General features: G+C 49.7%; 1 protein-coding gene across 1 annotated transcript in view; it reads left to right on the top strand.

Moving 5' to 3' along the window:
- The window catches only part of LOC141258650 (uridine-cytidine kinase-like 1), a 31422-nt gene extending 10589 nt beyond the window's left edge, over nucleotides 1-20833 (top strand). Inside the window, exons 4-15 of the mRNA XM_073673603.1 lie at nucleotides 8043-8213; nucleotides 8304-8375; nucleotides 8754-8943; nucleotides 9179-9240; nucleotides 15002-15018; nucleotides 18577-18675; nucleotides 18749-18842; nucleotides 18946-19008; nucleotides 19311-19433; nucleotides 19620-19727; nucleotides 19872-20028; nucleotides 20163-20833. Coding sequence (XP_073529704.1) covers nucleotides 8043-8213; nucleotides 8304-8375; nucleotides 8754-8943; nucleotides 9179-9240; nucleotides 15002-15018; nucleotides 18577-18675; nucleotides 18749-18842; nucleotides 18946-19008; nucleotides 19311-19433; nucleotides 19620-19727; nucleotides 19872-20028; nucleotides 20163-20242 — 1236 coding nt within the window. The 3' untranslated portion in view covers nucleotides 20243-20833. The remainder of the gene's footprint in view (nucleotides 1-8042; nucleotides 8214-8303; nucleotides 8376-8753; nucleotides 8944-9178; nucleotides 9241-15001; nucleotides 15019-18576; nucleotides 18676-18748; nucleotides 18843-18945; nucleotides 19009-19310; nucleotides 19434-19619; nucleotides 19728-19871; nucleotides 20029-20162) is intronic.
- The last annotated feature ends 6377 nt before the right edge of the window (nucleotides 20834-27210 follow it).

The raw sequence follows: 27210 nt of genomic DNA, 5'->3' as shown, positions 1-27210 counted from the left end.
CACTTATAATGGTGGAGATGATGACTGCACAGCTCCTGTAGCACAGTTATAATGGTGGAGATGACTGCACAGCTTCTGTAGCACAGTTATAATGGTGGAGATGACTGCACAGCTTCTGTAGCACAGTTATAATGGTGAAGATGATGACTGCACAGCTTCTGTAGCACAGTTATAATGGTGGAGATGATGACTGCACAGCTTCTGTAGCACAGTTATAATGGTGGAGATGATGACTGCACAGCTTCTGTAGCACAGTTATAATGGTGGAGATTATGACTGCACAGCTTCTGTAGCACAGTTATAATGGTGGAGATGATGACTGCACTGCTCCTGTAGCACAGTTATAATGGTGGAGATGATGACTGCACAGCTTCTGTAGCACAGTTATAATGGTGGAGATGATGACTGCATAGCTCCTGTAGCACAGTTATAATGGTGGAGATGATGACTGCACAGCTTCTGTAGCACAGTTATATAGGTGGAGATGATGACTGCACTGCTCCTGTAGCACAGTTATAATGGTGGAGATGATGACCGCACAGTTTCTGTAGCACAGTTATAATGGTGGAGATGATGACTGCACAGCTCCTGTAGCACAGTTATAATGGTGGAGATGATGACTGCACAGCTCCTGTAGCACAGTTATAATGGTGGAGATGATGACTGCACAGCTCCTGTAGCACAGTTATGATGGTGGAGATGATGACTGCACAGCTTCTGTAGCACAGTTATAATGGTGGAGATGATGACTGCACAGCTTCTGTAGCACAGTTATAATGGTGGAGATGATGACTTCACAGCTCCTTTAGCACAGTTATAATGGTGGAGATGACTGCACAGCTTCTGTAGCACAGTTATAATGGTGGAGATGATGACTGCACAGCTTCTGTAGCACAGTTATAATGGTGGAGATGATGACTGCACAGCTCCTGTAGCACAGTTATGATGGTGGAGATGATGACTGCACAGCTTCTGTAGCACAGTTATAATGGTGGAGATGATGACTGCACTGCTCCTGTAGCACAGTTATAATGGTGGAGATGATGACTGCACAGCTCCTGTAGCACACTTATAATGGTGGAGATGATGACTGCACAGCTCCTGTAGCACAATTATAATGGTGGAGATGATGACCGCACAGCTTCTGTAGCACAGTTATAATGGTGGAGATGATGACTGCACAGCTCCTGTAGCACAGTTATAATGGTGGAGATGATGACTGCACAGCTCCTGTAGCACAATTATAATGGTGGAGATGATGACTGCACAGCTTCTGTAGCACAGTTATAATGGTGGAGATGATGACTGCACAGCTTCTGTAGCACAGTTATAATGGTGGAGATGATGACTGCACTGCTCCTGTAGCACAGTTATAATGGTGGAGATGATGACTGCACAGCTCCTGTAGCACAGTTATAATGGTGGAGATGATGACTGCACAGCTCCTGTAGCACAGTTATAATGGTGGAGATGACTGCACAGCTTCTGTAGCACAGTTATAATGGTGGAGATGACTGCACAGCTTCTGTAGCACAGTTATAATGGTGGAGATGATGACTGCACAGCTTCTGTAGCACAGTTATAATGGTGGAGATGACTGCACAGCTTCTGTAGCACAGTTATAATGGTGGAGATGACTGCACAGCTTCTGTAGCACAGTTATAATGGTGGAGATGATGACTGCACAGCTCCTGTAGCACAGTTATAATGGTGGAGATGACTGCACAGCTCCTGTAGCACAGTTATAATGGTGGAGATGATGACTGCACAGCTCCTGTAGCACAGTTATAATGGTGGAGATGATGACTGCACAGCTTCTGTAGCACAGTTATAATGGTGGAGATGATGACTGCACAGCTTCTGTAGCACAGTTATAATGGTGGAGATGATGACTGCACAGCTTCTGTAGCACAGTTATAATGGTGGAGATGATGACTGCACAGCTCCTGTAGCACAGTTATAATGGTGGAGATGATGACTGCACTGCTCCTGTAGCACAGTTATAATGGTGGAGATGATGACTGCACAGCTTCTGTAGCACAGTTATAATGGTGGAGATGATGACTGCACAGCTCCTGTAGCACAGTTATAATGGTGGAGATGACTGCACAGCTTCTGTAGCACAGTTATAATGGTGGAGATGACTGCACAGCTTCTGTAGCACAGTTATAATGGTGGAGATGATGACTGCACAGCTTCTGTAGCACAGTTATAATGGTGGAGATGATGACTGCACTGCTCCTGTAGCACAGTTATAACAGTGGAGATGATGACTGCACTGCTCCTGTAGCACAGTTATAATGGTGGAGATGATGACTGCACAGCTTCTGTAGCACAGTTATAATGGTGGAGATGATGACTGCACTGCTCCTGTAGCACAGTTATAATGGTGGAGATGATGACTGCACTGCTCCTGTAGCACAGTTATAATGGTGGAGATGATGACTGCACAGCTTCTGTAGCACAGTTATAATGGTGGAGATGATGTCTGCACAGCTCCTGTAGCACAGTTATAATGGTGGAGATGACTGCACAGCTTCTGTAGCACAGTTATAATGGTGGAGATGATGACTGCACAGCTTCTGTGGCACAGTTATAATGAAGGAGTCTGTCACAGGTATACAGCCGGGGGAATGTCACCACTTTGTCAGAGATGACACCGGAGAGGTCACACAGATCCCACCGCTGCCTCCAATCGTCAGGATAGTTATGCAATTGACTAGCGAGTGATGGACAAGACCGCAGCTGCTTCCACCACTAGGCCGGCTATTGGGGAACTAACAGGGAGCCTATTGTGTATACACCTCTGATTCCAACGCATGGAATATATATACAGAGTACACTCCGGTACAGTTACTGCCAGCTCCACAATAACAAAAAGAAGCACTTGCTGCCACTACCAATCATTTATACAGGTTGATTGGACGCCCGTTATAGGAAGTATCAGGAATTCCACAGAGACTACACCGGGGAGATCACGCAATATCTCACCGTGCTGTCACTGTGTCATGGATTTCATTCGGAATCGCGAGCACACTATCCAGACTACTCACTTCTTAGTTATCGGCAAGCGACCAATGAGCGTATGGCGTCACACCTCTGGATTCCAAAGCATGGAATACGTGTTTATGACCTGCGTACGGTCACTGTCAACTTCACAATAGCCCAATTAATATTATTATTCGCTGCCACCACTGTCCAGATGTGAAATATAATATAGGCCTGGGCGGGCGCCTGCGTTTTGGTAGCGGAATATATGGCTTCGCGGGAGGGAACAATTACAGGACAAAAGAAAAATAACTATTCAATTTTATATTTAATCCAAAAGGGAGGCAGTGTTTAGGAAAATATATACAAGGATTTTACAAAGGAGACAATAAGATATATAAGCAGACAGAATAATAAGGATTAAGAAGGAAACTTGCTATACGATCGCTGAGACTATTCAATATAGGTGGAGGAGGGGCTCCCCGATTTGATTAGACTGTTATCAAATAGGATCCGTTGCTTATAGTCCTTATACCCCTCTGGCAATGAATGAATCTTCAACCTCAGCAAACTATTTTATGCTTAAGGGAGAGTGATGTCGGCACCCCTCTTGGCTGGGATCCACCCTTCATGTTTGTATGAAAAACCTGGTTTTTGGAATAACTTATCGCTCGTTGATCCCAGAAGCCCAAAGTGATACCATATTTTCTATTATGATTTTACCTTCATTTAGAGACCACACATCGCATAGTTGCAGTCTACTATTCAGTTTTTTTTGCGCTACAGCTCCACGAAGGGTTTTTCAACGACAGAAAAATATCCCTATTGTTCCCTAGCTGACCCTGCCCCTAAAAATAAGGGTCCCATCATTAATGGATGTATGGCATTTTAGTTATTCCATATTTCGTATCGGAGTCGAAAATCCTGCAGTCTTTGTTTAAACCCCCTTTGAAGTTAAGTAGGTTATAGTTTTACCAGTCACTTCTCAGACGTGTGTTAATTGGTCTTTGTGCTGAAATTTACATGGAGACCTCTCTTGTCTTGTGACAAAAGGGGGAGGAGGGAGGGGGGGCAGAGGGGCTTGATTCTAAATACATTCTTAATATCTATGACAGGGGAGAAGAAAAGATTTTAAATTTTTCTCAATATCTTCCTGACAGGTAGCGTAAGGCTTCAGGGGTGTGGTTTACAGAGGAAGAGTAACCATTTATATATTTAATCCAGAAAGAAAGGAAGTGTTTATAAAAAAATATACAAGATGATACAAAATGGGAACAAAACAATACGATATATACAATTACATAAAATAAAAAGGAATAACTAAAGAAACTTACTAAACCTGGTCACAGAAATGGGTCAGGGCTTAGCGGAGGGAAGCACTCCTGATTTGGAAAATGGACACTCACACAGCAAACTATGTCTTCCCAGAATGACAAAGACCTAAACCCAGTTTCTGGTTTTTATTAGCTGTAAGTTACGCCCACACACCTCCCCTGATGACCTCATATGGGGGCTGTTTGTGGGATGTTCTCAGCCCTTCAGGATTTTATGAGATCCCCAACTTACAAGATATCTTCGCCTCTGAAGGTCCCAGGAGTTAGATATTGAAGTCATATTTTCTGTTGTGATTTTACCTTTACATAGAGACCAAATATGACCTGGTTGGCATAATCTATGAGATTGATATTAAGTTGGAGGAGCTCTAGTAGCCCCATGGCAATGTGAGTGAGTGCGTTCCTTTCTACCCTTTTCTACGACGCTGAAAACCTATATCACATAAATATCGGATCGATACAAATCTCATATTCATTTCTGACTACTGGCACTGGTCGGTCTGCAGTCTGTGCTTTATGAAAAGAAGCCCTATGCGAGGGAAAGCATGCTTCTCCCATGGTAAAAAAATTTCAGACTGTTTGTCATTTTCCTAGAACAGATCTTAATGTTTAATTACCTTGTCACTGCAGGGGGCCACTTCTTCAAAAGGAGCTTGAAGCTTGAGTTTCCTATTTTTAATTTAGTTTTTCTCACTTCCCCTTATGTTCAATGTGAAGTCCTGCTTCTAAAATGAGTTTGAATTGTCAGCTCTCCTCCCTTCCTCTGGAGATGTCTTATGACTGAGATGATGACTGCACAGCTCCTGTAGCACAGTTATAATGGTGGAGATGAAAGTGCACTGCTCCTGTTATCTACTGTGTGTGTGTGTGTATATATATATATATATATATATATATATATACATACAGTACAGACCAAAAGTTTGGACACACCTTCTCATTTAAAGATTTTTCTGTATTTTCATGACTATGAGAATTGTACATTCACACTGAAGGCATCAAAACTATGAATTACCACATGTGGAATTATATACTTACCAAAAAAGTGTGAAACAACTGAAAATATGTCTTATATTCTAGGGTCTTCACAGTAGCCACCTTTTGCTTTGATGACTGCTTTGCACAATCTTGGCATTCTCTTGATGAGCTTCAAGAGGTAGTCACCGGAAATGGTTTTCACTTCACAGGTGTGCCCTGTCAGGTTTAATAAGTGGGATTTCTTGCCTTATGATTGTGGTTGGGACCATCAGTTGTGTTGTGCAGAAGTCTGGTGGATACACAGCTGATAGTCCTACTGAATAGACTGTTAGAATTTGTAACATGGCAAGAAAAAAGCAGCTAAGTAAAGAAAAGCGAGTGGCCATCATTACTTTAAGAAATGAAGGTCAGTCATTGCGAAAAATTGGGAAAACTTTGAAAGTGTCCCCAAGTGCAGTTGCAAAAATCATCAAGCACTACAAAGAAACTGGCTCACATGAGGACCGCCCCAGGAAAGGAAGACCAAGAGTCACCTCTGCTTCTGAGGATAAGTTTATCCGAGTCACCAGCCTCAGAAATCGCAGGTTAACAGCAGCTCAGATTAGAGACCAGGTCAATGCCGCACAGAGTTCTAGCAGCAGACACATCTCTACAACAACTGTTAAGAGGAGACTTTGTGCAGCAGGTCTTCATGGTAAAATAGCTGCTAGGAAACCACTGCTAAGGACAGGCAACAAGCAGAAGAGACTTGTTTGGGCTAAAGAACACAAGGAATGGACATTAGACCAGTGGAAATCTGTGCTTTGGTCTGATGAGTCCAAATTTGAGATCTTTGGTTCCAACCACCGTGTCTTTGTGCAACGCAGAAAAGGCGAACGGATGGACTCTACATGCCTGGTTCCCACCGTGAAGCATGGAGGAGGAGGTGTGATGGTGTGGGGGGGCTTTGCTGGTGACACTGTTGGGGATTTATTCAAAATTGAAGGCATACTGAACCAGCATGGCTACCACAGCATCTTGCAGCGGCATGCTATTCCATCCGGTTTGCGTTTAGTTGGACCATCATTTATTTTTCAACAGGACAATGACCCCAAACAACCTCCAGGCTGTGTAAGGGCTATTTGACCAAGAAGGAGAGTGATGGGGGGCTACGCCAGATGACCTGGCCTCCACAGTCACCAGACCTGAACCCAATCAAGATGGTTTGGGGGGAGCTGGACCGCAGAGTGAAGGCAAAAGGGCCAACAAGTGCTAAGCATCTCTGGGAACTCCTTCAAGATTGTTGGAAGACCATTTCCGGTGACTACCTCTTGAAGCTCATCAAGAGAATGCCAAGAGTGTGCAAAGCAGTCATCAAAGCGAAAGGGGGCTACTGTGAAGACCCTAGAATATAAGACATATTTTCAGTTGTTTCACACTTTTTTGTTAAGTATATAATTCCACATGTGGTAATTCATAGTTTTGATGCCTTCAGTGTGAATGTACAATTTTCATAGTCATGAAAATACAGAAAAATCTTTAAATGAGAAGGTGTGTCCAAACTTTTGGTCTGTACCTTGTATATAAATATGAAGGCATGGGTGAAGGAAATGACTGCTGCAGGCCTGACTTTTCTACCGTCCGGGGACATTGATAAATCTGCAAGTGAAATCTTACACCAGAACTGAGAACGCGATATATGGGATAGATCCCTGGGGTAGGGCTGGAGTGGAGGCGCTATTATGGCTGGGTCGTGGGGTGTACATGGCTGTGAGCCCCCGCATGAGCTGATCCATTGTGCCGACCTCCACGGAAGCCCTCGGTGCACGGACAGGCAGCAGGTGGGTGAGCATCACTTGAGACTGAGGTGAGTGATGATGACAGCGTGGACCCTGCTGCAGGCGAGGAAGGCGTATAGAACATCATGCACACAATACTCCGTAATACGGTGCGTACATCAGGCCGTCACATGATCGAAGGGTCAACTCTAAAGCTAGAAGAAATGAGCCCGGGTACAGCGATGGGGAGGGAGGCGACGATGGTGGCAGAGGAGGAAAATCCAAGCATGAAAATCGCCCATGGTTCTTAGAGGTTGAGGGTGTTGCTCAAATACAGCTTTTCCTCTTCCATATACTCTGCGTGGCGGAATACATACCGGATGAGGAAACACGGTGGGGCAAGATGTCAGATCATACCCTCCGCATATTGGGCTATTGGCCATGAATCAGCCAGTAGGTGGCTCCACCACCTCATCTGTGTTATTTTCTGTGGGACTCCAGGCTTGCATCGAAATCTGGGGATTCCGTATTGCACATCTGTACAGCCTGGATCTGTTGTGGCCGGGGCTGAACCCGGATCTGAGGTGCCTGGATCTGTGCTACCGGGGGTGGCTGGTCCTGGATCTGTGGTGCCCGGGGTAGATGAGCTTGGATCTGTGCTACCGGGGGTGGCTGGTCCTGGATCTGTAGTGCCCGGTGTTGAGCCTGGATCTGTGCTACCGGGGGTGGCTGGTCCTGGATCTGTGGTGCCCGGTGTTGAGCCTGGATCTGTGCTACCGGGGGTGGCTGGTCCTGGATCTGTGGTGCCCGGGGTAGATGAGCTTGGATCTGCGCCATCGGGGTGGGTGGCTGAGCCTGGGTTGGTTGAGCCCCGATCTATGGTACCCGAGGTGGCTGAGACCACATTCGTGCCATCGAGGGTGAGTGGCTGAGCCCAGATCTGGGGTGCTGGTGCTCATAGTTGTTACTGCTTGTGTTCTCCCAGATCCTCACTAAGGAGCAGCAGGATTTGGCCGCCAGGAATGAGTATAACTTCGATCACCCCGATGCTTTTGACTTCGATCTTCTGGTCAGCGTCTTGCGCAAACTGAAGAAGGGGAAGAGCGTGAAAGTGCCAGTGTACGACTTCACCACACACAGCCGCCGCAAGGACTGGGTGAGTGACCCCGCAGCGACATTACACTGGAGCCCCCCAGTGTAAGACCACTCTTCACCCATGTGTACTCCATCCTCTCTACTCCTGCAGAAAACAGTTTATGGTGCCAATGTTGTCATATTTGAGGGAATTCTCTCCTTTGCCAATAAGGAGCTCCTGAAGGTAAAATCAATGGCTTCTGCTTGTCTCTAGGCTTTGTTTCTCTGGCTCCCCTCCCGGTGCCTGGGCGCGCTCCCCTCCCGGTGCCTGGGCGCGCTCCCCTCCCGGTGCCTGGGCGTGCTCCCCTCCCCTCCCGGTGCCTGGGCGCGCTCCCCTCCCCTCCCGGTGCCTGGGCGCGCTCCCCTCCCCTCCCGGTGCCTGGGCGCGCTCCCCTCCCCTCCCGGTGCCTGGGCGCGCTCCCCTCCCCTCCCGGTGCCTGGGCGCGCTCCCCTCCCGGTGCTCCCCTCCCCTCCCCTGGCTGTCTCACCACTCCTCAATCTCCTCTCTTTTCTGCATGCTGGGATGGTATTTGCCCCATTATGTGACTTCTCTTTCCTCCAGCTTTTAGACATGAAGGTGTTTGTAGATACAGACTCTGACATTCGGCTGGTGCGACGATTGAAGCGAGACATCACCGAGCGCGGCCGCGACATTGTCGGGGTGATCAAGCAATACAATAAGTTTGTGAAGCCGGCGTTCGAGCAGTATATTGAGCCCACCGTACAGCTGGCAGATATCGTGGTGCCCAGAGGTAATCTGCACTCTGTGATGGTAGTGTATACACCTGGGCGCTCTACCTGTATACCGGAGGTAGTGTATACCCCTGGGCGCCCTACCTGTATACCGGAGGTAGTGTATACACCTGGGCGCTCTACCTGTATACCGGAGGTAGTGTATACCCCTGGGCGCCCTACCTGTATACCGGAGGTAGCGTATACACCTGGGGCTCTACCTGATGTAATATTTTGGATTGCTGTGTGTTTTAGGAGGCGAGAACTCTGTGGCTCTGGACCTCATTGTTCAGCATGTGCACAGTCAGCTGGAGAAGGTGAGTTCCGTCCAGCACAGCGCCCCCTCCAGGTGATCCGGTCTCTAAGTGCAGCTGACGTGGTGCTGTCATACCTGACCCCAGCAGCCGCTCTGCCGCACTTATCTGTGCACAGTGCGGGTGAATGTAATGTCCCCGTAGTTCCCGCCTGTTCTTCCTACCCGAGTACCACTGTGTCGGGGCCGTAGTTTGGCGGTCTGACCGTGTGTCTTGTCCCACCTGTGGCGGCAGGCTGCCATGTGGAGGTGAATACTCTGCTGTAACCCTGAGAAGCCACGGAGGATAATAAGACCCGAAAGCATGACTGTCACTGTAACACTCCATGCACGCTCTGCACGTAGTGTCTTCTTCCTTTTGCGATCTCTTACCTCCTCTTCTCTCTTCTTCTTGTGCTCTCTTACCTCTTCATTTCTCTTCTTTTTGCTTTCTTACCTTATCTTTGCTCTTCCTCCTGAGCTCTCTACCTCATCATCTCTTCCTCCTGAGCTCTCTGCCTCATCATCTCTTCCTCCTGAGCTCTCTACCTCATCATCTCTTCCTCCCGAGCTCTCTACCTCATCATCTCTTCCTCCTGCGCTCTCTACCTCATCATCTCTTCCTCCTGAGCTCTCTGCCTCATCATCTCTTCCTCCTGAGCTCTCTGCCTCATCATCTCTTCCTCCTGAGCTCTCTGCCTCATCATCTCTTCCTCCTGAGCTCTCTACCTCATCATCTCTTCCTCCTGAGCTCTCTGCCTCATCATCTCTTCCTCCTGAGCTCTCTGCCTCATCATCTCTTCCTCCTGAGCTCTCTGCCTCATCATCTCTTCCTCCTGAGCTCTCTGCCTCATCATCTCTTCCTCCTGAGCTCTCTGCCTCATCATCTCTTCCTCCTGAGCTCTCTGCCTCATCATCTCTTCCTCCTGAGCTCTCTACCTCATCACCTCTTCCTCCTGAGCTCTCTGCCTCATCATCTCTTCCTCCTGCGCTCTCTGCCTCATCATCTCTTCCTCCTGCGCTCTCTACCTCATCATCTCTTCCTCCTGAGCTCTCTACCTCATCATCTCTTCCTCCTGAGCTCTCTGCCTCATCATCTCTTCCTCCTGAGCTCTCTACCTCATCATCTCTTCCTCCTGAGCTCTCTACCTCATCACCTCTTCCTCCTGAGCTCTCTACCTCATCATCTCTTCCTCCTGAGCTCTCTACCTCATCATCTCTTCCTCCTGAGCTCTCTGCCTCATCACCTCTTCCTCCTGAGCTCTCTGCCTCATCATCTCTTCCTCCTGAGCTCTCTGCCTCATCATCTCTTCCTCCTGAGCTCTCTGCCTCATCATCTCTTCCTCCTGAGCTCTCTGCCTCATCATCTCTTCCTCCTGAGCTCTCTGCCTCATCATCTCTTCCTCCTGAGCTCTCTACCTCATCACCTCTTCCTCCTGAGCTCTCTACCTCATCATCTCTTCCTCCTGAGCTCTCTACCTCATCATCTCTTCCTCCTGAGCTCTCTGCCTCATCATCTCTTCCTCCTGAGCTCTCTACCTCATCACCTCTTCCTCCTGAGCTCTCTACCTCATCATCTCTTCCTCCTGAGCTCTCTGCCTCATCATCTCTTCCTCCTGAGCTCTCTGCCTCATCATCTCTTCCTCCTGAGCTCTCTGCCTCATCATCTCTTCCTCCTGAGCTCTCTACCTCATCACCTCTTCCTCCTGAGCTCTCTACCTCATCATCTCTTCCTCCTGAGCTCTCTACCTCATCATCTCTTCCTCCTGAGCTCTCTGCCTCATCATCTCTTCCTCCTGAGCTCTCTACCTCATCATCTCTTCCTCCTGAGCTCTCTACCTCATCACCTCTTCCTCCTGAGCTCTCTACCTCATCATCTCTTCCTCCTGAGCTCTCTACCTCATCATCTCTTCCTCCTGAGCTCTCTGCCTCATCACCTCTTCCTCCTGAGCTCTCTGCCTCATCATCTCTTCCTCCTGAGCTCTCTGCCTCATCATCTCTTCCTCCCGAGCTCTCTGCCTCATCATCTCTTCCTCCCGAGCTCTCTGCCTCATCATCTCTTCCTCCCGAGCTCTCTACCTCATCATCTCTTCCTCCTGCGCTCTCTACCTCATCATCTCTTCCTCCTGAGCTCTCTACCTCAGCATCTCTTCCTCCTGAGCTCTCTGCCTCATCATCTCTTCCTCCTGAGCTCTCTGCCTCATCATCTCTTCCTCCTGAGCTCTCTGCCTCATCATCTCTTCTTCCTGCGCTCTCTTAGCTCATCATCTCTCTTCTTCCTGCGCTCTCTTAGCTCATCATCTCTCTTCTTCCTGCGCTCTCTTAGCTCATCATCTCTCATCTTCCTGCGCTCTCTTAGCTCATCATCTCTCTTCTTCCTGCGCTCTCTTAGCTCATCATCTCTCTTCTTCCTGCGCTCTCTTAGCTCATCATCTCTCATCTTCCTGCGCTCTCTTAGCTCATCATCTCTCATCTTCCTGCGCTCTCTTAGCTCATCATCTCTCTTCTTCCTGCGCTCTCTTAGCTCATCATCTCTCATCTTCCTGCGCTCTCTTAGCTCATCATCTCTCTTCTTCCTGCGCTCTCTTAGCTCATCATCTCTCATCTTCCTGCGCTCTCTTAGCTCATCATCTCTCATCTTCCTGCGCTCTCTTAGCTCATCATCTCTCATCTTCCTGCGCTCTCTTAGCTCATCATCTCTCATCTTCCTGCGCTCTCTTAGCTCATCATCTCTCTTCTTCCTGCGCTCTCTTAGCTCATCATCTCTCTTCTTCCTGCGCTCTCTTAGCTCATCATCTCTCTTCTTCCTGCGCTCTCTTAGCTCATCATCTCTCATCTTCCTGCGCTCTCTTAGCTCATCATCTCTCTTCTTCCTGCGCTCTCTTAGCTCATCATCTCTCATCTTCCTGCGCTCTCTTAGCTCATCATCTCTCATCTTCCTGCGCTCTCTTAGCTCATCATCTCTCTTCTTCCTGCGCTCTCTTAGCTCATCATCTCTCTTCTTCCTGCGCTCTCTTAGCTCATCATCTCTCTTCTTCCTGCGCTCTCTTAGCTCATCATCTCTCTTCTTCCTGCGCCCTCTTAGCTCATCATCTCTCTTCTTCCTGCGCTCTCTTAGCTCATCATCTCTCATCTTCCTGCGCTCTCTTAGCTCATCATCTCTCTTCTTCCTGCGCTCTCTTAGCTCATCATCTCTCTTCTTCCTGCGCTCTCTTAGCTCATCATCTCTCGTCTTCCTGCGCTCTCTTAGCTCATCATCTCTCTTCTTCCTGCGCTCTCTTAGCTCATCATCTCTCTTCTTCCTGCGCTCTCTTAGCTCATCATCTCTCATCTTCCTGCGCTCTCTTAGCTCATCATCTCTCTTCTTCCTGCGCTCTCTTAGCTCATCATCTCTCTTCTTCCTGCGCTCTCTTAGCTCATCATCTCTCTTCTTCCTGCGCTCTCTTAGCTCATCATCTCTCTTCTTCCTGCGCTCTCTTAGCTCATCATCTCTCATCTTCCTGCGCTCTCTTAGCTCATCATCTCTCTTCTTCCTGCGCTCTCTTAGCTCATCATCTCTCTTCTTCCTGCGCTCTCTTAGCTCATCATCTCTCATCTTCCTGCGCTCTCTTAGCTCATCATCTCTCTTCTTCCTGCGCTCTCTTAGCTCATCATCTCTCTTCTTCCTGCGCTCTCTTAGCTCATCATCTCTCTTCTTCCTGCGCTCTCTTAGCTCATCATCTCTCTTCTTCCTGCGCTCTCTTAGCTCATCATCTCTCTTCTTCCTGCGCTCTCTTAGCTCATCATCTCTCTTCTTCCTGCGCTCTCTTAGCTCATCATCTCTCTTCTTCCTGCGCTCTCTTAGCTCATCATCTCTCTTCTTCCTGCGCTCTCTTAGCTCATCATCTCTCTTCTTCCTGCGCTCTCTTAGCTCATCATCTCTCTTCTTCCTGCGCTCTCTTAGCTCATCATCTCTCATCTTCCTGCGCTCTCTTAGCTCATCATCTCTCATCTTCCTGCGCTCTCTTAGCTCATCATCTCTCATCTTCCTGCGCTCTCTTAGCTCATCATCTCTCTTCTTCCTGCGCTCTCTTAGCTCATCATCTCTCTTCTTCCTGCGCTCTCTTAGCTCATCATCTCTCTTCTTCCTGCGCTCTCTTAGCTCATCATCTCTCTTCTTCCTGCGCTCTCTTAGCTCATCATCTCTCATCTTCCTGCGCTCTCTTAGCTCATCATCTCTCATCTTCCTGCGCTCTCTTAGCTCATCATCTCTCATCTTCCTGCGCTCTCTTAGCTCATCATCTCTCATCTTCCTGCGCTCTCTTAGCTCATCATCTCTCATCTTCCTGCGCTCTCTTAGCTCATCATCTCTCATCTTCCTGCGCTCTCTTAGCTCATCATCTCTCATCTTCCTGCGCTCTCTTAGCTCATCATCTCTCATCTTCCTGCGCTCTCTTAGCTCATCATCTCTCATCTTCCTGCGCTCTCTTAGCTCATCATCTCTCATCTTCCTGCGCTCTCTTAGCTCATCATCTCTCATCTTCCTGCGCTCTCTTAGCTCATCATCTCTCTTCTTCCTGCGCTCTCTTAGCTCATCATCTCTCATCTTCCTGCGCTCTCTTAGCTCATCATCTCTCATCTTCCTGCGCTCTCTTAGCTCATCATCTCTCTTCTTCCTGCGCTCTCTTAGCTCATCATCTCTCATCTTCCTGCGCTCTCTTAGCTCATCATCTCTCTTCTTCCTGCGCTCTCTTAGCTCATCATCTCTCTTCTTCCTGCGCTCTCTTAGCTCATCATCTCTCTTCTTCCTGCGCTCTCTTAGCTCATCATCTCTCTTCTTCCTGCGCTCTCTTAGCTCATCATCTCTCATCTTCCTGCGCTCTCTTAGCTCATCATCTCTCATCTTCCTGCGCTCTCTTAGCTCATCATCTCTCATCTTCCTGCGCTCTCTTAGCTCATCATCTCTCTTCTTCCTGCGCTCTCTTAGCTCATCATCTCTCTTCTTCCTGCGCTCTCTTAGCTCATCATCTCTCTTCTTCCTGCGCTCTCTTAGCTCATCATCTCTCTTCTTCCTGCGCTCTCTTAGCTCATCATCTCTCATCTTCCTGCGCTCTCTTAGCTCATCATCTCTCTTCTTCCTGCGCTCTCTTAGCTCATCATCTCTCATCTTCCTGCGCTCTCTTAGCTCATCATCTCTCTTCTTCCTGCGCTCTCTTAGCTCATCATCTCTCATCTTCCTGCGCTCTCTTAGCTCATCATCTCTCTTCTTCCTGCGCTCTCTTAGCTCATCATCTCTCATCTTCCTGCGCTCTCTTAGCTCATCATCTCTCTTCTTCCTGCGCTCTCTTAGCTCATCATCTCTCTTCTTCCTGCGCTCTCTTAGCTCATCATCTCTCATCTTCCTGCGCTCTCTTAGCTCATCATCTCTCATCTTCCTGCGCTCTCTTAGCTCATCATCTCTCATCTTCCTGCGCTCTCTTAGCTCATCATCTCTCTTCTTCCTGCGCTCTCTTAGCTCATCATCTCTCTTCTTCCTGCGCTCTCTTAGCTCATCATCTCTCATCTTCCTGCGCTCTCTTAGCTCATCATCTCTCTTCTTCCTTTCGTCTTCCTTGATCATTATCCCTCACCCCCTCTCTTTTTCTGGTGCTCTGTCTCGTAGCTGTCACCCTCTATCTCGCCTGTCTCTTCCGTTCCACTCCTTTATTCCCCACGTTTCATGTTGTTTTCCTTCTCTCTTTCTAACCGTCCCGTGTGATCCTGCGTGCTGTGACGTTAACCCTTGGTTGACCTGTTCTTTTTGTCAGCGGGAGATCACAGTAAGGTAGGATTGTGGGTCGTACATGGCGGGTGGTGGGGCGTTGGGTGTATGGAGGGGGGGTTGTGGGGTCACTAAATATTGCCCATATTAATCAGATTTAGATTTTTATGAACTACGAAATATGGTGAGTGCAGAGTTCTGCGGGGCCGCTCCTCCAGGTGCCTGCGGGGCCGCTCCTCCAGGTGCCTGTGGGGCCGCTCCTCCAGGTGCCTGCGGCGGGGCCGCTCCTCCAGGTGCCTGCGGCGGGGCCGCTCCTCCAGGTGCCTGTGGTGGGGCCGCTCCTCCAGGTGCCTGTGGCGGGGCCGCTCCTCCAGGTGCCTGTGGGGCCACTCCTCCAGGTGCCTGCGGCGGGGCCGCTCCTCCAGGTGCCTGCGGCGGGGCCGCTCCTCCAGGTGCCTGCGGCGGGGCCGCTCCTCCAGGTGCCTGCGGCGGGGCCGCTCCTCCAGGTGCCTGCGGCGGGGCCGCTCCTCCAGGTGCCTGCGGCGGGGCCGCTCCTCCAGGTGCCTGCGGCGGGGCCGCTCCTCCAGGTGCCTGCGGCGGGGCCGCTCCTCCAGGTGCCTGCGGCGGGGCCGCCCCTCCAGGTGCCTGCGGCGGGGCCGCTCCTCCAGGTGCCTGCGGCGGGGCCGCCCCTCCAGGTGCCTGCGGCGGGGCCGCTCCTCCAGGTGCCTGCGGCGGGGCCGCTCCTCAGGGCCGGCGGTGTTACCCTATCATTGTCTCCTGTAGTATGGACTCCTGATCTCTATAGTCATTACCTCATTTCTTGTCTCTTCCTTTTACCATGTCCCCTTGTCTTCTCCTGCCGTACTGTGCAGAGGATGCAGCGCTGGGATATGTGAGCCGCCTGTTTTCTGCATGTCTGACTTTCCACAGACGTGTTAACAATGCATGCCAAGAACACACAGCTCCGCCATGCCAGAGATGGTGTGACTGCTTGGAGCTGTGTAGCGTGTGCTGCTCCTCTGTGTCTGACTTGAGTGATATTTTGTTATGTCTCGTACGTCTCCTCTCAGGATCCTAGGACTGGATAAGTGAGGAGCCATGTGGAGATGTTGGGCTGAGGGTTGTTATGGCTGTTTTTGGATTGAAAAGTGTCTTGCAGTCCTAGTCTGCTGATGTCTGTTTACACGGGATGTTGAGGTGGATTATGTTGTGCTTTTGATGTTTGGCTCAGTAGTGATGGAACATTTTGAGGTCAGCAGTTTCTTCTTTGGTGGCTGAAGGTGTTGGGTTGAGTAGCAACAACACAAGAACTCTTCTTTCATGGTGAAGTGATTGAACTGGTCATTGTGCTGTTGGGTTGGACTGTTGTGGGTTTTAAGTAGATTCCTATTGTGTAGCAACAGTTAATCTTGAGTTGGGAGTTGTTAGGCAGATTGTTGTCTTATATTGACCATTGATGTTGGGCTGCCGTTTGGGATGAAGGTTGTCAATGGGCTTCTCATTGTCTTTTAGTGATCGTTGATATTGTGTTTGATCAGGGTGGGAGTCTTTGGGCTTGTCGTTGTCTTGTAGTGACTATTGATGCTGAGCTGGATCATGTTGGCAGTTGTTGGGATTTTCATTGACTTGTAATGATTTTTGATGTTGTGTTGGACCATGTTGGAAGTTGTTGGGATGCTCATTGTTTCACAGTGTCGATTGATGTTGGGAGTTGTTGGGATGCTCATTGTCTCATGGTAATCGTTGATGTTGGGTTGGACCATGTTGTTGGGAGTTGTTGGGATGCTCATGGTCTTGCGGTGACCGCTGTTGTTGGGTTGGACCAAGTTGGGATGCTCATTGTCTCATGGTAACCGTTGATGTTGGGTTGGACCATGTTAGGAGTTGTTGGGATGCTCATTGTTTCACAGTGTCGATTGATGTTAGGAGTTGTTGGGATGCTCATTGTCTCATGGTAATCGTTGATGTTGGGTTGGACCATGTTAGGAGTTGTTGGGATGCTCATTGTCTTTTCTGTGACTCTTGATGTTGGGTTGGACCATGTTGGGAGTTGTTGGGATGCTCATGGTCTTGCGGTGACCGCTGATGTTGGGTTGGACCATGTTGGGATGCTCATTGTCTCATGGTAACCGTTGATGTTGGGTTGGACCATGTTAGGAGTTGTTGGGATGCTCATTGTTTCACAGTGTCGATTGATGTTGGGAGTTGTTGGGATGCTCATTGTCTCATGGTAACCGTTGATGTTGGGTTGGACCATGTTAGGAGTTGTTGGGATGCTCATTGTCTTTTCTTTGACTCTTGATGTTGGGTTGGACCATGTTGAGAGTTGTTGGGATGCTCATGGTCTTGCGGTGACCGCTGATGTTGGGTTGGACCATGTTGGGATGCTCATTGTCTTGCGGTGACCGTTGATGTTGGGTTGGACCATGTTGGGATGCTCATTGTCTCATGGTAACCGTTGATGTTGGGTTGGCCCATGTTAGGAGTTGTTGGGATGCTCATTGTCTTTTCTTTGACTCTTGATGTTGGGTTGGACCATGTTGAGAGTTGTTGGGATGCTCATGGTCTTGCGGTGACCGCTGATGTTGGGTTGGACCATGTTGGGATGCTCATTGTCTTGCGGTGACCGTTGATGTTGGGTTGGACCATGTTGGGATGCTCATTGTCTCATGGTAACCGTTGATGTTGGGTTGGACCATGTTAGGAGTTGTTGGGATGCTCATTGTCTTTTCTTTGACTCTTGATGTTGGGTTGGACCATGTTGAGAGTTGTTGGGATGCTCATGGTCTTGCGGTGACCGCTGATGTTGGGTTGGACCATGTTGGGATGCTAATTGTCTTGCGGTGACCGTTGATGTTGGGTTGGACCATGTTGGGATGCTCATTGTCTCATGGTAACCGTTGATGTTGGGTTAGACCATGTTAGGAGTTGTTGGGATGCTCATTGTATTTTCTGTGACTCTTGATGTTGGGTTGGACCATGTTGGGAGTTGTTGGGAAGCTCATGGTCTTGCGGTGACCGCTGATGTTGGGTTGGACCATGTTGGGATGCTCATTGTCTTGTGGTGTCTGTTGATATTGGGTTGGACCATGTTGGAAGTGTTTGAGCTGGTCCTTGTCTGCCGCGTTTTATTGGATGTTGGAGCAGGATCTTCTTCTCTGTGGATTGATTGCACGATCTTCTGTATTAATGAATGTATTGATCTTAGTGCAGTTAGGCTTTTTGTAGGCGGTGTGTATCTGAAGTTGATGGTTTATAGCACAAATCCTCGCTGCCTCCACCGGTGGCGATTGTGATATTTCAGCATGGCTGAAGTGTGCATTTTATGGGGAAATAAAAGAAGATGTGACGAGCCGTGTTCTACCCCCTCCTCTTGTCTCTCATCTTTTGACCCCATTATTGTCCCTATCGTCTACTGTTTCCAATATTTCAGAGCACAACTAACAGCACGTTTAGGGTTCGCGGTGTGAGAGGACATCGAGTCACACCAAGTCTCAGATAGTAGCGTGGGGATGTCACCGTTGCATTATAGTGCATGTGTTTGGTTTGTGATAGTGACTTTTGGGATGTTTTTTTTCTTTTTCTGGTTTGTCTGATCCCTTCCCCAATCTCTGCCATCAGAGCGGCACTAGCTTCGGCTCATCAGGGGCAACCTCTTCCGGATACTCTGAGTGTTCTTGAGAGTACCCCACAAGTGCGTGGGATGCACACCATTATCCGGTAAGATCTTTACACGTGAGTCGCCCCAACCCCCTCACCGTGGTCTCCAATAATAAACTACTGCTTCGCCCAGGAACAAGGACACCAACCGAGATGAGTTCATCTTCTACTCGAAGCGCCTGATGCGTCTCCTGATCGAGCATGCGCTCTCCTTCCTCCCACTCAATGTAGGTGATGCGTGTCTGTGACTGTCCGGCCTCGCTCAGTCTCTGATTGTGAACTCCTTTACTTGCAGTTACAGTATTATTGCTCTTTTCTTTCCTTTTTCAGGCCATCACAGTGGAGACCCCACAGGGGACATTGTATCAGGGCAAAAGGTTCCATCGTCAGCGGGTATGTATTGAAGTGTGCACATCTTCAGGCGCACTGGAAATAACCTACTAAACATTGACGCCATTGGCAAATGTATGGTAACTTGTGTCGTTCTGTCACAACCACTTACATGGTGGTGGTGGTGGATACGACTGCGGTCTTAGGAGACGCCACAGATTGCTGAGGAGCTGGGCAGAAGCAGCAGTGTGCCAATAATGGCCGGATACTGATAGGAATGATATTTCCATGTGGCGAACACGAGTTGCTTGGGATCATGGCATTTTTTTTTTGTTACAAGTAAAAGACCTGTAATCTGGTTTTAGATCACGGGGGTCTCTATTCTGCGAGCTGGAGAGACCATGGAGCAGGCCCTCACCGCTGTGTGTAAGGACATCCGCCTGGGCAAGATCCTGATCCAGACCAATCACAATACAGGAGAACCAGAGGTGAGGGTGAACGTTCACGCATGTAAGCCACGTACTACGGGCACCGACGCGCGTCGCACTCAACGATTGTGAGATATCACAGAGGAGGGGCAGTGGTAGGAGCAGTATATATGGCATCTCCTGCCCCCGACCGTCCCGCTTGTCCCGGTGACTGATGCTTGTATCATTGACTGTACACCTTTATAGCTTCATTACCTGCGACTGCCAAAGGAGATCAGCGAGGATTATGTCATCCTGATGGACAGCACTGTGTCAACCGGGGCGGCTGCCATGATGGCCATCCGTGTCCTCCTGGTAGGTGATGTCCCATGTTATGTGGTTGTCATCTCTGCTCCTCTCCTAGCCGTGTCCTCGATCTGTACTACGTCCGTTGTTGATTCGAGTGGGGGTTGCGTATTTTTTTGTTTTTCTGGTCATATCCTCTATTTGATCTTCTAGGATCACGATGTCCAAGAGGACAAGATCTTCTTGATTTCATTGCTGATGGCAGAGATGGGTGTCCACTCTGTGGCATACGCGTTCCCGCGAGTCCGCATCATCACCACTGCTGTTGATAAACGCGTCAACCAGGAGTTTCATATAATCCCCGGCATCGGTGAGAATGAGGCCTTTATATATCCTGTGCTCTCGAATGGGGGGTTACTGGGGGGTGGTCCATCCTTCATTTCCATATCATCCTAGAAGGGAACAGATTCTGTGTCATATGGTAACCCTTTAATGCCTCTGCAGGTAATTTCGGGGACCGTTTCTTTGGCACCGATGCGCCATCTGACTGGTATGATGGTGATGAGTGCAACATGGACTACTGAGTGTAGTTACGTGCCAAGACCCACAGGACCTGCGGGCAAATCCTCCACTTATTTATTAGTCACTTGACCCCTCTCCTGGACATTCTTGAAGCTGGAGCTGAATGTGTAGCAGTCAGCCGCAGACCCCGGGATATGCAGCCGCCATCTTTGTGCCATTGATGACTCCACAATGGCTGCGGAGCAACTCTGCCTTATAGCACTTACTCATCATCTCTACTGGAGCGAGAGAAGTCTGCTGCCCCCGTTAGTACATGTATGTCACTCTGATGACCCAGAGACACCATGATTAACACCCAATACCCATCATGAAGGCATAAACATGGGAGTGACAAGGTGTATAGAGATACACAACTGTCCGAGTGGCGGTGGCCTGGAATAAGTCCTATCCTCTGCCACCGCCCCGTTCTTTCATGGAAGCAGCTTCCATATTGCAATGTACGGGGGAAACCCCACACCCGTCGGGGATCGGCACGTCTCACTATACAGCTGCGGTTCAGGGCTTGTGCCTCGTGTGATGAATGAGCCACCATACAACTGCTGGCAGCTCGGCAACTTTCAATAAATTGTAGGTTTTAATATTGTTTTATGCTACGTCTGGAGGTGTCCTGGTTATTTAAGCCTTTAGTGTTGGATATAGGCAGAATACAAGGCCAGGGACTTGGGGGATCCCACCTGATTTGAGGTGACTCAACTGGATGAACAGGTTTCAAGTGAAGCGAATTAAGTAGCGGCCGAGAGCACGACCACCTTTTCAGCAAGTTGTGGATCAACCAAGAAATAGCCGAGGGAGACACCGCGTGTTAATACATTGATGTGCACAACCCCAGTTCCAGAAAAGTTGCGGCGCTGTGTAAAATGAAAAGAAGAACACAATGATTTGGAAATCTCCCCTCTCCATATTGTATCACACAGAACAGATCAAACGTTGGACATTTCTCCATTTTATTTGTAAAAGTTAATTTATAAGTTGACGGCGGTGACACATCTTAGAACAGTTGGAACAGGGTTAACAAAAGGTTGGAATAGTAAATGGTACTGATGGAAAACCGCCGGCAGGTCAATGGTCAACTAAGTAACGTGACTGTATAAAGACCATGTGAGAAGGGCAGAGTCTCTCCGAAGCAAAGATGGTCGGAGGTCACCGATCTGCAAACAGCTGCATCTAAAAATTGTGGTACAATGTCAGAAAAATGTTCTTCAACGTAAAATCCTAAAGACTTTGAATATCCCCCATCTACAGCTCATAATATCAAAATTTTCAGAGACTCTGGAGAAATCCTTGTGCACAAGGCTGGCGATCAGTATTGGATCCTTATGATCTCAGGCTGCACTGCAGTACAGGCTTGAATCAATGCATGGACTCAAGAATATTTCCTGAAATCATGGTCTGTGATCACAGGTCGCCGAGCAATCCACAATTATAAGATAATGTTCCATCAAGTAAAGAAGTCGTATATCTGCACAATCCAGAAACGCTGCCGTCTTCTCTGGACCAAATCTCATTTATAATGGACGGAGGCGAATGTGGTCGGAGGAATCAGAAAGTGAAATTCTTTATGGAAATCACAGACACAATATCCTGCAGACTCAGGAGGAGAGGGACCATCCAGCTTGTTATCGAGGGGAGGGACCATTCAGCTTGTTATCGAGGGGAGGGACCATTCAGCTTGTTATCGAGGGGAGGGACCATTCAGCTTGTTATCGAGGGGAGGGACCATCCAGCTTGTTATCGAGGGGAGGGACATCCAGCTTGTAATCGAAGGGAGGGACATCCAGCTTGTTATCGAGGGGAGGGACCATCCAGCTTGTTATCGAAGGGAGGGACATCCAGCTTGTTATCGAGGGGAGGGACCATCCAGCTTGTTATCGAGGGGAGGGACCATCCAGCTTGTTATCGAGGGGAGGGACATCCAGCTTGTAATCGAGGGGAAGGACCATCCAGCTTGTAATCGAGGGGAGGGACCATCCAGCTTGTAATCGAGGGGAGGGACCATCCAGCTTGTTATCAGTGCACAGTTCACATCTTCAATGTATTGGGGGCATTTGTGCCTATGGCTGTGACAGCGCACACATGACAGGCGACATCAATGTTGAGCATTATATAGAGGTGATAGAAGTCTGGATGGAGCAGGTGACGTTCTAGGTCAGGGAAGATCTTGTATATTTCAGTAGGACAATGGTAAAGTACATAGTGCAATCATCACACAGCACGGCTCCTCAGAAGAAGAGTTTGAGTAATGAACCGGCCGCCTGCAGTCCGGACCTTCCACCAATAAAAACATTTGGCACATCATGAAAAGATTAAATCCGGCAAAGATCCCCGGCCGGTATAGCGGAGAGAATCCGACAGAAGACTAAAATGGAACAATGTTCCTCTCCTAAACTCCAGCAATTGTCTCCTCACCTCCCCTACATTTACAGACTCTGGGGACTCTGCACAATGGGGGGCGCAGCCCAGGCACAATGGGGGGCGCAGCCCGGGCACAATGGTGGACAACTGTTCTGATATGTTTCACTGCCATCAATTCTGTAAATGAGTTAATATATCAAATGAATTGCAAAATCTCCAATGTTCAACTTCTGACCTGTTTTCTGTTCTGTAGTCAATAGAATCTGGCTATATCTATTTCCACATCATTGTGCTCTGTACATTTTACACGGCAGTAAAACTTTGAGGGAATTGGGTTTGCAAGAGGGAAACGTTATGGCACCATTCATTTACCTAATTCTACGCATATCATATCGGTGATAGCCTGGTGCCTAGAGGTTAGTATGGATGCCATGATGGACAGAACGACCACTACAGCCTTAATGAAGATGACTCTCGCCTGTGGCTCTGGGGCCGGTGTATATGGAGGGGTTAGGTGGAAAGTACGAACTGATGGACCGATCTAATCTGAGTGATTGAGGGATCTGCAGATCCCACTCCATCCCTACTGAGTGGATAAATTACATGATACGTGGATAAGGTTGAGAAAGCCGGGTCATGTTATTAAAGTCCTAGGTTGGAGGCAATCCCCAACGTACTTACATGGCATGAAAGGCTCTACACTGAGGACTGCTCCTAGTCACGACGGCCAACCTTCGAGGGTAGTGAGAACTACGAGCAGTACAGTAACGGGTGCAGAAATACCGGAATATGGATTCACAAAACCATGGACCAGAAGTTCTCCCATTTCCAGGGTCAGACGCAGACGTATTGGTTGAGCATCAGTCTAATGGAGGCACTTGGCACGTTTATGTGAATGCTAGGTTACATGTATACTTCCCTTCTGAGTACTGAAGGCACCGGGGGAGGAAAGGTCTATTCTTAATATACACTGCTCAAAAAAATAAAGGGAGAATATAACTCCAAGTAACTTCTGTGAAATCAAACTGTCCACTTAGGAAGCAACACTGATTGACAATCAATCTCACCTGCTGTTGTGCAAATGGAATAGACAATAGATGGAAGTTATTGGCAATTATCAAGACCCCCTCAATAAAGGAGTGGTCCTGCAGGTGGGGACCACAGACCACATCTCAGTACCAATGCTTTCTGGCTGATGTTTTGGTCACTTTTGAATGTTGGTTGTGCTTTCACACTCGTGGTAGCATGAGATGGACTCCACAACCCACAGAAGTTGCTCAGGTAGTGCAGCTCATCCAGGATGGCACATCAATGTGAGCTGTGGCAAGAAGGTTTGCTGTGTCTGTCAGTGTAGAGTCCAGAGGCTGGAGGCGCTACCAGGAGACAGGCCAGTACACCAGGAGACGTGGAGGGGGCCGTAGGAGGGCAACAACCCAGCAGCCGGACCGCTACCTCCGCCTTTGTGCAAGGAGGAACAGGAGGAGCACTGCCAGAGCCCTGCAAAATGACCTCCAGCAGGCCACAAATGTGCATGTGTCTGTACAAACAGTTAGAAACCAACTCCATGAGGGTGGTATGAGGGTCCGACGTCCACAGATGGGGGTTGTGCTCACAGCTCAACACCATGCAGGACGCTTGGCATTTGCCACAGAACACCAGGATTGGCAAAGTGGCCACTGGCGCCCTGTGCTCTTCACAGATGAAAGCAGGTTCACACTGAGCACATGTGACAGAGTCTGGAGACGCCGTGGAGAGCGATCTGCTGCCTGCAACATCCTTCAGCATGACCGGTTTGGCAGTGGGTCAGTAATGGTGTGGGGTGGCATTTCTTTGGAGGGCCGCACAGCCCTCCATGTGCTCCCCAGAGGTAGCCTGACTGCCATTAGGTACCGAGATGAGATCCTCAGACCCCTTGTGAGACCATATGCTGGTGCGGTTGGCCCTGGGTTCCTCCTAATGCAGGACAATGCCAGACCTCATGTGGCTGGAGTGTGTCAGCAGTTCCTGCAAGATGAAGGCATTGAAGCTATGGACTGGCCGCCCGTTCCCCAGACCTGAATCCGATTGAGCACATCTGGGACATCATGTCTCGCTCCATCCACCAATGTCACGTTGCACCACAGACTGTCCAGGAGTTGGCGGATGCTTTAGTCCAGGTCTGGGAAGAGATCCCACAGGAGACCATCCGCAACCTCATCAGGAGCATGCCCAGGCGTTGTAGGGAGGTCATACAGGCACGTGGAGGCCACACACAATACTCAGCCTCATCAGGAGCATGCCCAGGCGTTGTAGGGAGGTCATACAGGCACGTGGAGGCCACACACAATACTCAGCCTCATCAGGAGCATGCCCAGGCGTTGTAGGGAGATCATACAGGCACGTGGAGGCCACACACAATACTCAGCCTGATCAGGAGCATGCCCAGGCATTGTAGGGAGATCATACAGGCACGTGGAGGCCACACACAATACTCAGCCTCATCAGGAGCATGCCCAGGCGTTGTAGGGAGGTCATACAGGCACGTGGAGGCCACACACGATACTCAGCCTCATCAGGAGCATGCCCAGGCGTTGTAGGGAGGTCATACAGGCACGTGGAGGCCACACACGATACTCAGCCTCATCAGGAGCATGCCCAGGCGTTGTGGGGAGGTCATACAGGCACGTGGAGACCACACACGATACTCAGCCTCATCAGGAGCATGCCCAGGCGTTGTAGGGAGGTCATACAGGCACGTGGAGGCCACACACAATACTCAGCCTCATCAGGAGCATGCCCAGGCGTTGTAGGGAGGTCATACAGGCACGTGGAGGCCACACATGATACTCAGCCTCATCAGGAGCATGCCCAGGCGTTGTAGGGAGGTCATACAGGCACGTGGAGACCACACACGATACTCGGCCTCATCAGGAACATGCCCAGGCGTTGTAGGGAGGTCATACAGGCACGTGGAGGCCACACACGATACTCAGCCTCATCAGGAGCATGCCCAGGCATTGTAGGGAGGTCATACAGGCAATTGGAGGCCACACACGATACTCAACCTCATCAGGAGCATGCCCAGGCGTTGGAGGGAGATCATAAAGGCACGTGGAGGCCACACACAATACTCAGCCTCATCAGGAGCATGCCCAGGCGTTGTAGGGAGGTCACACAGGCACGTGGAGGACACACACAATACTGAGCCTCATCAGGAGCATGCCCAGGCCTTGCAGGGAGGTCATACAGGCACGTGGAGGCCACACAAAATACTGAGACTCAGCAGGAGCATGCCCAGGCATTGTAGGGAGGTCATACAGGCACGTGGAGGGCACACACAATACTCAGCCTCATCAGGAGCATGCCCAGGCGATGTTGGGAGGTCATACAGGCACGTGGAGGCCACACACAATACTCAGCCTCGTCAGGAGCATGCCCAGGCGTTGTAGGGAGGTCATACAGGCACGTGGAGGCCACACACAATACTCAGCCTCATCAGGAGCATGCCCAGGCGTTGTAGGGAGGTCATACAGGCACGTGGAGGCCACACACTATACTGAGCCTCATCAGGAGCATGCCCAGGCGTTGTAGGGAGGTCATACAGGCACGTGGAGGCCACACACAATACTGAGCCTCATCAGGAGCATGCCCAGGCTTTGTAGGGAGGTCATACAGGCACGTGGAGGCCACACACAATACTCAGCCATATCAGGAGCATGCCCAGGCGTTGAAGGGAGGTCATACAGGGACGTGGAGGCCACACACAATACTCAGCCTCATCAGGAGCATGCCCAGGCGTAGGGAGGTCATAGAGGCATGTGGAGGCCACACACAATACTCAGCCTCATCAGAGGCATGCCCAGGCGTTGTAGGGAGGTCATACAGGCACGTGGAGGCCACACACAATACTCAGCTTCATCAAGAGCATGCCCAGGCATTGTAGGGACGTCATACAGGCACGTGGAGGCCACACACAATACTCAGCCTCATCAGGAGCATGCCCAGGCGTTGTAGGGAGGTCATACAGGCACGTGGAGGCCACACACAATACTCAGCCTCATCAGGAGCGTGCCCAGGCGTTGTAGGGAGGTCATACAGGCACATGGAGGCCACACAATGCTCAGCCTCATCAGGAGCGTGCCCAGGCGTTGTAGGGAGGTCATACAGGTACGTGGAGGCCGCACACAATACTCAGCCTCATCAGGAGCGTGCCCAGGTGTTGTAGGGAGGTCATACAGGCACGTGGAGGCCACACACAGTACTACGCAGCCTCATCAGGAGCATGCCCAGGCGTTGTAGGGAGGTCATACGGGCACGTGGAGGCCACACACAATACTCAGCCTCATCAGGAGCATGCCCAGGCGTTGTATGGAGGTCATACAGGCACGTGGAGGCCACACACAATACTCAGCCTCATCAGGAGCATGCCCAGGCATTGTAGGGAGGTCATACAGGCACGTGGAGGCCACACACAATACTCAGCCTCATCAGGAGCGTGCCCAGGCGTTGTAGGGAGGTCATACAGGCACGTGGAGGCCACACACAATACTCAGCCTCATCAGGAGCATGCCCAGGCGTTGTAGGGAGGTCATACAGGCACGTGGAGGCCACACACAATACTGAGCCTCATCAGGAGCAT

This window comes from Phyllobates terribilis, unplaced genomic scaffold, assembly GCF_046119375.1.
Source record: "Phyllobates terribilis strain yellow unplaced genomic scaffold, ASM4611937v1 Scaffold_3__8_contigs__length_932513732, whole genome shotgun sequence".
Classification (NCBI taxonomy): domain Eukaryota; kingdom Metazoa; phylum Chordata; class Amphibia; order Anura; family Dendrobatidae; genus Phyllobates; species Phyllobates terribilis.
This window is presented reverse-complemented; position numbering and strand designations above follow the sequence as displayed.